At 36.5% G+C, this 11894-nt stretch overlaps 1 protein-coding gene across 4 annotated transcripts; it reads left to right on the forward strand.

Moving 5' to 3' along the window:
* The first annotated feature begins 4005 nt into the window (after positions 1 to 4005).
* LOC113052511 (uncharacterized) lies at positions 4006 to 5895 on the forward strand. Of its 4 annotated transcripts, XR_003277053.1 has the most exons (8): positions 4006 to 4418; positions 4503 to 4576; positions 4673 to 4837; positions 5054 to 5115; positions 5197 to 5244; positions 5321 to 5383; positions 5475 to 5629; positions 5698 to 5895. XR_003277053.1 is itself a non-coding variant. In XM_026216920.1 (7 exons), exons 1-7 carry the CDS (start codon positions 4258 to 4260, stop codon positions 5562 to 5564), a joined length of 663 nt encoding a protein of 220 aa, XP_026072705.1. In that variant the 5' UTR covers positions 4006 to 4257; the 3' UTR covers positions 5565 to 5895. The 4 variants fall into 4 exon arrangements, 3 of the variants coding, with proteins under 3 accessions (XP_026072705.1, XP_026072706.1, XP_026072708.1); XM_026216920.1 differs by having other exon boundaries at positions 5475 to 5895; XM_026216921.1 differs by having other exon boundaries at positions 5327 to 5383; positions 5475 to 5895.
* The last annotated feature ends 5999 nt before the right edge of the window (positions 5896 to 11894 follow it).

The following is an 11894-nucleotide window of genomic DNA, read 5'->3' on the forward strand; positions in this document are numbered from 1 at the left end:
GCCTATTATATCCAAGGGTTGGTACCAGATGACATCATCTCTCAGTGGCCAATAAAAGCGATTGATCCCAGCACCACTGAGACCTTTCTCTAGTTGACTTCTGCGGCATCTTAAAAATAGATAAAATTAAATTTCAACAAATATATATTTGAATAAAAACATATGCATTGTACATTTCAATAAATAAAAATATTCATATGTAGCAACTCATTCTATGAATTGCACCTTGTAAGCATAAATGTCATTTCCACCTCACCTTTGTCATTTCCACCCAAGAAGGTAATGTGTTGGAAATGACAGTGATGGAAATGACAATTATACAGTATTTTGTAAAAAAATCCAAGCTAGTATTACAGATTAGCTATGAATTGGTAGCAAGCATTCCATGCATGCAATATAAATCTATTTGTGTTTAAAAAATCAATTTATTTACAGACTCATTTGATGTTACGCCATGTTTGGAAATGACATACAATAAAAATATTTTCATTTCAAGCAATATTGACCTTGAGTTTTCTTCTCCAAGTTGCTGAAGAAATTTAAAATCTCCTCCATGTCAGACATGTGCTGTGATATCATTGTTCATCTCCATAGAAACTACCAGAGGTGGGTAGTAACGAGTTACATTTACTTCGTTACATTTACTTGAGTAATTTTTCGGGGTAACGAATACTTTTCGGAGTATATTTAAAGATGGGTACTTTATACTCTTACTTGAGTAAATTTTTTGGGAAAAATCTGTACTTTTACTTCGTTACTGTGGGCGACGCCCCTCTCGTTACTTTATCTTAATGCAATAAATGCTTCAGTTTATTCCAAACGCGCCGTCTTCTTTTCTCTGGACAATGAGCGATGCCCATTCGCGAATGATTCATTCTTTTGAGTCAACTCTGTTCAAAGGCTTGATCAAACCAATTGGCAAACGAGTGAATTGGTTCATGAATCAGTTTGATTGAGTCGTTCAGTTCCATGCTGCACGCGCTGAGTTCTGAAGCGGTTCACTCAGAGTTGTAACGTTTAAGAATATTAGCAGCGTTGAAAACGGGGCTATGGAACTGCACTGAATTGAAAGCTAATCTGCAAAGGCTATTCTTTGCTTGCGATGGAGATCCTTATTAGATGAACGCGTGTGCTGTCTACTGTTTAACAGGTAATAACTTGGGCTACATTCGATTACAGTACACGATACCACTGTGACATTAGTTTGTTGTACGTGTGTGGCTTATAACAGGTTGAATGCACCTTCCAAAAGACAAAGAATAGCCGATTAAGATTTTATTAATTTTAATACAATCACACCAGTGCGAGTACGTTCAGCAAGTCATATCATCAGCTGCTAAATTCAGATCTGTGATCGCTTGCTGGCGCTGAGCCAGAGACAGACGCGTTTTTACAGCGCTGCGCATTAACCAATCACACACGGTTCTGTTGAGCTTTTGAATGCAATGGCCAATCAGAGGTGTTTCGATGAGTCATCGCTGAAATGCCGGTGCTTCCTTCACTCGCTCACTGAATGGAGACCTCTTTCTGGCGAATTCTCTCGTCAGAAACAACAAAGTGCAGATGTGTGTACGAATCTATAATTAAGATATTGATTTCACAGTGTTAACAGTTTCAGTGATTTTAATGGTAGTTTCTGAGAGTGAATGAAATCTAGACTGTCAGTGAAAATTATGTTTAATAATGTAAATGTTATTTGCTCTCTTTCTGAACAATGAAAGATTAGTAGCAATATTTATATCACATTAACTTTAAATGTTAAATTCACATTTAAAATAAAGTCAGTCGTATTAAAAATATGTTATGGCATGACACCTATATTTGTTACTTAAATAAACAGACAGGGTTTTATAATAAATTACATAAATTGGATTAAAGGCTGATGAAATATATACATTTATACACACACACATACATTACATACATTTTTTGTCTATATATCTATATAAAAAAAGGCTCCGTATATATGACCCAAAGTAACTAGTAACTAACTACTTGAGTAGATTTTTTATCCGATACTCTTTTACTCTTACTCAAGTAACTATTCAAGACTAGTACTTTTACTTTTACTTGAGTAAATATTTCTAGAATTACTTTTACTTTTACTTGAGTAAAGTTTTTGGGTACTCTACCCACCTCTGGAAACTACCCAAACAATCTTTCAAAAAAACTTTTTAAAAGGACATTAGAGCGTTGTGGTGGAAATGATGGCAATACTGTGGGACAACTACATTTTGTATATAAAATCACATTAATAGTTGTCTGACCTTAAAATACCCAATTATGTTTTGATTCCTTTACTGATACTTTATTCAATCATATAAAAAAAATGGATGAATCATTTTTTTACACTTCTTTTTCATTATTGGAGATCAGGGGCCTGTTCTTCGTACGTCGCTTATTACATCCTAGATCAAATGACACATCCAAGATGATATCATCGTGCTAATCCTGATCCAGCTAATTGGGTTCTTCGAACACACCTGTTGTGTATGATTAGTATCGCTGGATTGAGTTATCTGAGATAATTGCGCATTCATGTGTTGTCTTAAAAGGGGATATGTATCGATACTCGAAATCATGATCAGCAGTGCAGCGATTGGCAGGTGGCAAGACGGCAATGTAATGACAAACGACAACTGACGAAAAACACCTGACAAAAAACAAATTTCTGGACTTTTATAAGGAAACAGCCAAGCAAACAAAACTACATAAATGTTATAATAGATACATGAAACAGATAATAGATACATGTTTTCATTTTATTAGAATTTTTTTCATGATTCCCCATTATTTAGATTCGCAATTTATAGTTGTGCAGTCTTTACATTTTTATTTCAATGTAGAAATTATCTATTCATTTCATTTTATATTGGGACAGATTTGTTACGTGACAGCATTAATGAAAGTTTCTTAAGGGTCAATATCATGTTATCTGCATCTCCTGCGCTCCATCAAGCCACTCTTATAATAGCAGTCATCACTCAAAATAATGCACGACTCTATTATCTGTATAGCATGTGTGTACGACTCTAACACAATTATGAAGTAATAATTTTATGACAAATATTTCAGTGAGTAAAACTGGCTGTCTAGTAGGCTGTTATGGACTACACAGCATTTTTATATTATTTTTTAATATTTTTTTAAATGATTATTATTTTAAATTATTGTCCCTGGATCAGTACGATACTCTTGTAATAAAGTAGCGGTGGTAGCAGACATATTTTGAGTATCAGTTCTGGTTGAAAAGAAGCGATCTAATCCTGTTTACATGAAATAAGCTGCTCCTGAGCAGGTTTAAGCTAAAGGACTTGTTGCTATGACAGCAGCTCGGGGATGAGCTTCGAATAACCAAATGATCCAAGATCACGCCAAATCGTCAACATCTGAATCCAGCTAACTGAGTTAGCAACGTACGAAGAACGGGCCCCAGAAGTCTGGGCGTGGGACAATCACAAAAAAGCAATATTTGCATGTATAATTATGTTTAAAAAGCTGAAAAAAAATTATAGACTACTGGTAAAATGTTCCTAAAGTACTTTCATTGTAAATTTAACTATGAAAGTGTGAATTTTTCAAAATTAAATGTTTTTTATAAAATATGATCAAAGGACATGAAAGTGCCCATAGTCTAAGAACTGCCCTCAAACGTTTGCATTCTTTCACAGGATGCAACAACCCCCCTCTGAGCCTACTCAATCCGTTGTTTAAATAGTCAGTTTTCCCTCCCAAACGCTATTGGGACAAACCATTATCACGGGGTAGAACCCTTTACCTGTAAACACTCATCACAAACTTCCACAGCTAACATTAATACATAAATAACATAACTACAGTTCATAAACTCACTTCTGACATATAGTAGCCACGAAACAAACATGCATAACATAACATCACAAAAACTTACATTAAACATTAACACCTCATAGCACTCATGTTTCCCTCCCTCCCTTTTTAAAATGGTACATTCCGGATATGCGCACTACCCGAACCCACCACCAAAACATTGGATCAACAGGCAAGGGGCCCGTTCTTCGTACGACGCTTATTACATCCGAAATGACACATCCAAGATGATATCATCGTGCTAATCATGATCCGGCTAATTGGGTTCTTCGAAAACACCTGTTGTGTATGATTAGTCTCGCTGGATTGAGTTATCTGAGATAATTGCGCGTTCATGTGTTGGTTTAAAAGTGGATATGTATCGATAGTAGAAACATTGATCAGCAACGCTGCTATTGGCTGTTCAGCATGGCCAAAGAACGTGCCCAATTTTTCTCCCAAGCAGAACATGAGCTTTTAATGGAAGGTTATGCCGAATTTAAGTCGTTAATTAAAACGAGAGGGAACACCTCAATGTCTGCAAAAGCCAGGAGAGAGGGCTGGCAAAAAGTAGCAGACAAATTAAATGCGTAAGTGCTGTCCATAGTAGACGTTTCTATCACTTTCTACTGTGTGTTTTTGCATTTAAATAATTTAATATTTACTTTCTTTAGTGTCAGGCCCACCACTGGACCCACTAGAACATGGGAACAAGTAAAAGTGAAATACAAGAATATTTTACAAAATGGTAGCCTTTAATTCATACTGTCTTTTATTTTAAAAAGCCACTTTTTTTCCTTTTTAAAAGCCACTGTTAAATGGTGTGTTTGTCTATTTATAACAGCCAACAAGAAAAAGGCTGAAAAAAACCAAACACCACAATATACCCCAGCAGAGGAGCTGGCTCTTGGATTGAATGAAAACCGAACCACTGTGGAGGGCATCCCTTGGGGCAGCTCTTCCTCAGACCCAAAGACAGAGACCAGTATCAGCAACACCTTCATTTCTGGTAGGCTAAATGAGCTTCCAATTCTCTTAGTACACTGTAAAATGATCTGTTGCTGCATTAAATGAAGTATAATCCAAGTGGCTGGTACAGTCATTTCAACTCTTTGTGAAAGTGAAAACTTCTACACTTTTAGTTAATACCAAATGTTGCCATGAGTTATTGATCACATTATATTTTTTTACAGTGTAGTTAATTGTAATGACAACCCATAAACCCATTTACATAAAACACCAACACTTTTACCTGTTCCCGTGCAAGTGGTGGCTGAAGCATATGCAGTAAGTCGTGTACTTTTTCTAACTTGCATAAAGGGAAGAAAGTGCAACACTCTGTAATACCTATTTATTTCCATTGCACAGGACAGTGAAGAAACCATCTCAGAAGACTGTCCTTTGGAGGAAGAACCTGTAAGTGCATAAATACCTTTACACTAATTTGTATATAGCCTACTGGTGTACCTATTCTTTCTGTCTGCAATTTGAGCTGCAGGAGTCCACACCTAGAGAAAGGCTTGCAGAAGAGTCTGCACAAAGAACTAATACAGAGGTGGACAGTGTTGTACTTTTACTTTTACTTTTGTTGCATGAGGCATGTTTTGACTTTATTTTATTTATTTATTTCTTTTACAAAATGGCAGGGTGACATCCATTCCCTCTGTAAACGGCATCTTCAACAAAAAATGGAGTATTTTGAGCTGAAAAAAATGCAAATTAAGAGGAGAAATTGAACTTGACAACTTGAAAAAGAGAAAAATTGCTCTAGAGATAGAGTTGCTTCAAAAGGACCTTCAGAGTAAGTGCTATTACACCATTTGACACATAGTTATGTAAAGTCACCAATACTACTATCTCTAATTGCAGGCAAAAGATGACTTGCTGGCTTTTCTTTATAAATAATTGTTTAAATAAAACTCCGGGAACTAAGCATATTTGTCGTCTTTTATTACACATTCAAAAATGGTGTTCCACAATTCTGTCCCGTGCAGCTCTGCCACTAGGTTGGTCCAAGTGCACTGGCTGGAGGTCATCATCAGGCTGCACCCCCACCACAGGGATCCTCTCCTTTCTGATAGTGGCAATGTTATGCAATATGGCACATGCAAAAAGTATGTCACAGGCCCTGTCAGGTGCAACCCTCAGACTTTTCAGACACTGAAATCTTTCCTTAAGTTGCCTTAAGGCATAGCCCCTGTCTCCAAGCAGGATCCCATCAAAATTCCCTGTATAATGGAAAAATGCAGTTTTGTTAGGCTCAGCATTAGTGTGTAATACTGTGAGCTTGACATTTATGTTCCCTTACCACGTTCAAATAATGTGCATAAATGTGACTCTCTGAAAATTCTTGAGTCATGCACTGATCCTGGCCATTTTGCATAGTCACACACCATCTGAGAGATTTTAGTCAGTCAACTGCATACTTTTTGATTTCATTCGTTTTTTTTATTTTATAAATTACTAATCTGGAATATTATAAATTGTAATAGTAACTTACCTGCACATTTACACTGTGAACCCCCTTTCGGTTTACAAAATCTCCTTCATTTGGGCCAGGTGGGGCCTTGATGGGAATGTGTGTGCAGTTTATAGCACCAATCACGCTAGGGAAGCCTGAATGACACATACTGTTAGTCATACTTTTTGGCATGGTCATGATTGCATGTCATTAACTATTATAAATGTACATGCAATAGCGAAAAAATTCTGCTTTACAACCTGGGGTCTTAAGTGTTTTGGGAATACCACAAAAACCCCTAAAAACTGCTTGAGTGCCAGGTAAACTTTGCGAATGGCTCAGCAAACAGCACTTTTCACTAAGTTTTCTGCGTCTCCAATAGTATAAAGGAAAGTGCCACTCGCAAAGAATCTCAGGGCAATGCACACAGTCTGTGTGCAGTTGTCAAAGCCGACTCCTCCGTGTTGAACACTTAATGGTTCCAACAAATTAATGATGTATATGACACCCTCACAAGAAAAACGGTATCTCTCAACAATTACACACTTTCGCGCTGGGCTAAAGGATCCTGTCTATCCCGCAATACCCGATTAATTTGAAAAGCTCTGTGAATTATTCTCGCACCCTCTGCAACAGGTTGCTCGCGTAAAAACGGACAAGACATGGCTGCGACAGACTTCCTTATCTCCTCCGCTTATAAAGCCTCAATCTAATCCTGTTTACATTAAATAAGCCTGCTCCCGAGCAGGTTTGAGCTTACAGACCTGTTGCTATGACAGCAGCTCAGGGATGAGCTTCGAAGAACCAAATGATCCAAGATCACGCCAAATCGTCAACATTCAAATCCAGCCTGGTTCACACGGGATGATTTTAAAATTGTCGGCCGATTTTCCAAACCTGAGAGACCCCACACACGGCGATAAAAAATCATGGGTCTAACAGTTTTGGTCGTACAGTGTGGGTGTGCAGCCACACGGCAAAATCAACACATCACACATGAACCGATTTGACTCCCGAGCATTCCCATGTCAGACGGGAAATCTCGCAAAATCCCTCGAGATCAAACGTGACTTCAGAGTAAACAATCATGGCAGACGAAGAGGATGCAGTGGCCATAGTTTGTGCTTTGTTTTTAACGGAAAAAAAAACATAAGAAAAACAAGAAAAGGTGATGGTCAAAGAGGTGGAGACAACGCGAGCAGGTCAACGAGTTGGTCATCCATCTCCGACATCCACCGGACTTTCTGGTGCGCCATGCTGCCGGCTGTTTTGATTTTGTTTCCCGGTACTTCCTCACTGCCTCGTCACCTCGCTTTCTGATTGGCTACACGCCACAGTCCACAGGCTGCGTGATCGTTTGTCCTCAGGGGACACCACACACGAGAAGAAATCGGGCCAAATAAATCCAACATGTTGGATATGCCTGATTTGAGATCGGAGTGGTGCCGACGTCCTTCCGAGCAGAGGAGAGCAATCTTAACACACCACACACGGCAGGAATATTTGATCAGATTTTTTTACGATAATCGGAGCATCCTAAGATTGTCGGAAGGGGTGAATCGGGCTAAAATCGGCCTAATTATCCTGCCGTGTGAACCAGCCTTAACTGAGTTAGCGACGTACAAAGAACAGGCCCAAGATCTAACATGTGCTATAAAATGTAAACTCACACGATAAAGAAATAATTTAAAGCAAACAATGACTCTCTATAATCTTTCAACACTAACACATAGCACCTTTGATGTTGGTACTGTCCCTCCTCATATAAACATTGTCAACACACAATATACAATAACTTATTTCTAGACTCAACACACCAAGTAAATTCAGAATAGCATTAGACTGGTACTCTAGTGAAGATGTAAGTGACCTAGCCCATCATCACAACCTTGTTTGAAAAACAATGCATTTTTTTTCTTCAGAAAACAGTTCATTTTAAATGGTTGCCAATGAAGAAAGAAGAATTTTATAACCAGATGCTATAGACCTTATGTTGCTCCGCTCCTTTGTAGCACTTGGTTTGTTGTCTTTCGTTTGTATTTCCACAGTGCAAAGGTATACATTTACGAACGAATCATTGTACAAATTTATGAATGATTCAATCATTTTAAAACCATCCTGGTCTACTGACATTTCTTATGACCAAACATTACAATGAACATGATAACTTTTGTTAACTCTACAATAAGTAAATCCACTTTACTAGCTAGTTACTCTTCATAAGTGATGTTATGTCACATTGCATCTAGTTGCAGTGTTTATCAGCAGGGTAACTTTCCACCAGTTAAGTATCATAGAAAGTATTACTGTATTACTGTAAAATGAAAATGTATTCTTGATTTATTACATCTTTTCTTTCTTTCATTCTTTAAAGATTGACTCCCACTGACAAGAACAAAAAGAACATTACTTAAATGTATTTATTTTTCTAAATTCTAAATTTCAAAATAATGTGATAGTAGTAAACCTGGCAAAATATACCCTTTAAATGAATTGTTTACCACTAAATGAACATTATCATTATTTTCTCATCTCCTTGCCATTTCAAGCATACATAATTTTCCTTCCTCTGCCAAGTGCTATACATACAGGCACATTCTAAACAAAAAGCACAATTATCTAGCACATGGCTTGGAGAATGACTCAGCGCTGAGTTGATTTCACCAGCCTGCTTAATGGAAGATCTATTAGGCCAAACAGATCCATGATGATAACTCAACAATGGTTATACAACAGGCAGCAGTGAATATGTTTGCCAAGAAGCACATTAGTAAAGGAGGTTGCAACATCTATGTTCTGAACTATTTTTTATATTATTGTACCACAATCAGTGCCAGTTCATCATTCCATGTAATTTTGATAAATAACCAGCAAATTAATTTCATTACGTCTTCAGTTAAATCTTACTGACCTTGAATTATGAGCACTTATTCCTTTAATTCCAATGTCAAAGGAATTTTGGACTCATAAAGCCTGCATTGAGTGCTGTGGAAAATACCATTCGGCACCTCAATTTTCCCTGATGTAACATCCCATCTTGTGTAATGAGACTGAGTCTCCACTTTGGCAAGCCATTAACTCTGTAATCAGACCACATATTGAGCTGGAGAGAGGGCAGAGATTGACAGTCAAGTCCTTACTGAACATGCTCAGTTTGGAAAGCTCTGCAGTAGTTGGAACCTTTTGTGTCCTTAAGCAGAATATACTTGTCTGCATCTGCTTGCACACTAAACAGCCCTCCAAACTCTAGTTTGCAAACAGTGGACTTGATCTTGTCATAGTTGAAGTAGCGTCAGCATAATTATTTTGCTGCAGTTAAGACAATGTGAGTGTGATTTGAAGCATAACTTGCATTGTTTGACACAAGTTACTTTGCTTTAAAAAAAAAAAAAATCACACTGTAATTGTGTGTCTCAGAGCAACACAGAGTAATGGTGTCTCTTTCTTGAATCAGTGAATGATTCAGTGGCTGCGTCCGAAATTCCATACTTTCCCCTCTATATAGCAGTTGAAAAACATTGTGACCATAGAAGTTTGTCCAAATTTGTTGTATTTGTAAAACAGTAGGTAAAAATGTCCTACTATTTCCAGTGAGATTCTGAAGTGCACATCCAGTGGATGAGGTGATGAGAAAAGGTTTGTGAATGGCAGTGAAGCAATGCAACTAATGCCTGTAGACCACATGACAATGGAGATTACATCTGGATAACATTTATATTACACACATAGAACATGCTTTTTAAACAGACATTAAATAATTACTTATTTAAACCTATTCAGACGATATGCAATTTTTTAAATGGAGCCAGTGATTTACTCACAAAAGACAATCTACAATCGACTGTACATTATTGATTACAAATAATTATTGCAGGTATCATTGTAGACTTCCTGTAATGTATGCGTACAAAATATTAAGTATATATTTGGTTTAATGCACAGATTGTGAAAAGTTGTGCTTGAACTAAATCAGCAGTTTGTCAATCAAACTACCCTATAAGTTTCTAAAGTTTCACCCAAATTGTTATTTAGTTTAAATAGCTTGTAAATATAAAAAAAAAATCCAGTAGAACTTTCTCCTAGGAGCCAAGGAAAGAAAAAAACAAAAGAGAGAAACTGACAAAAAAAAAAAAAAAAAAAAAAAAAACATACAGTCTTTTGCCTATCTAGAACCAATGAATTCTAATAGGGTTCTAGGATGTGCTTGTGTTTGATGAGGTGTAAAAGTCACACTAGAAGAGGCACACATTTAGCTGGCTGATTTCAGTGTCAGTGCTATAAAACCCATCTCTAATATTTGCATGTCCTTTGCAAATTGGTCAAACTGGCGAAAATGTATAAAATACTTACAAAGTAAAAACACATTCAGTCATATATTGATGCGTCCGAACCTAAATGAACTGGAAATGATGATTGAGGCGGTGTTTAGTGAGCACTCAGCATGGTGAGATGAATTGCACAGCCATGCTGAGACCTTCCTGACACCTGCAGTGTTTACCAAGAACTTGATGACTAATGATCTGGAAAGGAAAAGGCAACTATTTATATTAACATTTGAAAAATCTAGAATACAATTTACTGATTTACTGTAGATATTATATTAAGAAATTGTTTTAAAATGCAAATTAGGTTAGATTTGTTACTTTATTTTAATTCAGAGTTTTTGTGCACTTTTTTTTTTTTTTTTTTTTTTTTTTGTGGAACATATATACACACAACAATAACATTATTGTAGTATATGTTTCTTGTTCATAAATTAAAAAATGACTCCTCATTTGGCAAAATAAATGTGGACTGTTCCTTCTGCAAAGCCAAGACATACATGTATACAGTCTACAGTAAATGGCTTATTTTCACACAAGTGCTGATTTTACATTCAGGATCTGAATATTGATTCTGGCTGCTGCTTCTGGTATAATCAGTCATTGATCATTGGCAGTGCGAGCTAAGGCTAATGATGCCTTCCTCAAGCTTTTCTTGTATAGTCTGCTTAAAACGAAGCAGTAGACAGAAACATCTGTTGTACCAAATGTGAAAACATTGAAAAGTGAGGTTTCTAAAAGCAGAAGTGAGGTTTCTAAAAGCAGAAAATCAATTCTCCAACAACTTCTTATATTTCCTCTGTGGAACACAACAGAAGGTATTTTAAAGAATGTTGGACATTCGTTATAAGGCCAAAAAAACCTGAAAGATTTTTCACAAATATCTTGTGTGTGTGTGTACACCACAAGATGAAGGTGAGTAAATCATTTTGAACTTTGCATTTAATTTGATTTAGAAGAAGTGTAGTTTAAATTCTGCCACACATTTTCAATTCTTTTTTTATTTATTTTTTATTGTTGATTACGTGAAAGGGTTGGAAGCCGAATCTACTGTTCACATTTGGGGGTAGGAGAGTGTTTCACGAGTTTATTGTAGTAATCAGTAAAAAAAAAAAAAAAAAAAAAAAAAAAAAAAAATATATATATATATATATATATATATATATATATATATATATATATATATATTAGGGGTGTAACGGTTCACAAAATTCACGGTTCGGTTCGATACGATACACTGATGTCACGGTTCGGTTCGGTTCGATACATTTACATTTACATTT

The sequence above is a fragment of the Carassius auratus genome, chromosome 32 (genome assembly GCF_003368295.1).
Source record: "Carassius auratus strain Wakin chromosome 32, ASM336829v1, whole genome shotgun sequence".
Taxonomy (NCBI): domain Eukaryota; kingdom Metazoa; phylum Chordata; class Actinopteri; order Cypriniformes; family Cyprinidae; genus Carassius; species Carassius auratus.

Coding starts and splice junctions, on each gene's coding strand:
- LOC113052511 (XM_026216920.1), top strand. CDS start 4,258: ATGGCCAAAGAACGTGCCCAATTTTTCTCCCAAGCAGAACATGAGCTT. Junction 4,577..4,672: donor CAAGAATATTTTACAAAATG/GTAGCCTTTAAT, acceptor TATTTATAACAG/CCAACAAGAAAAAGGCTGAA. Junction 5,245..5,320: donor GTCCTTTGGAGGAAGAACCT/GTAAGTGCATAA, acceptor CTGCAATTTGAG/CTGCAGGAGTCCACACCTAG.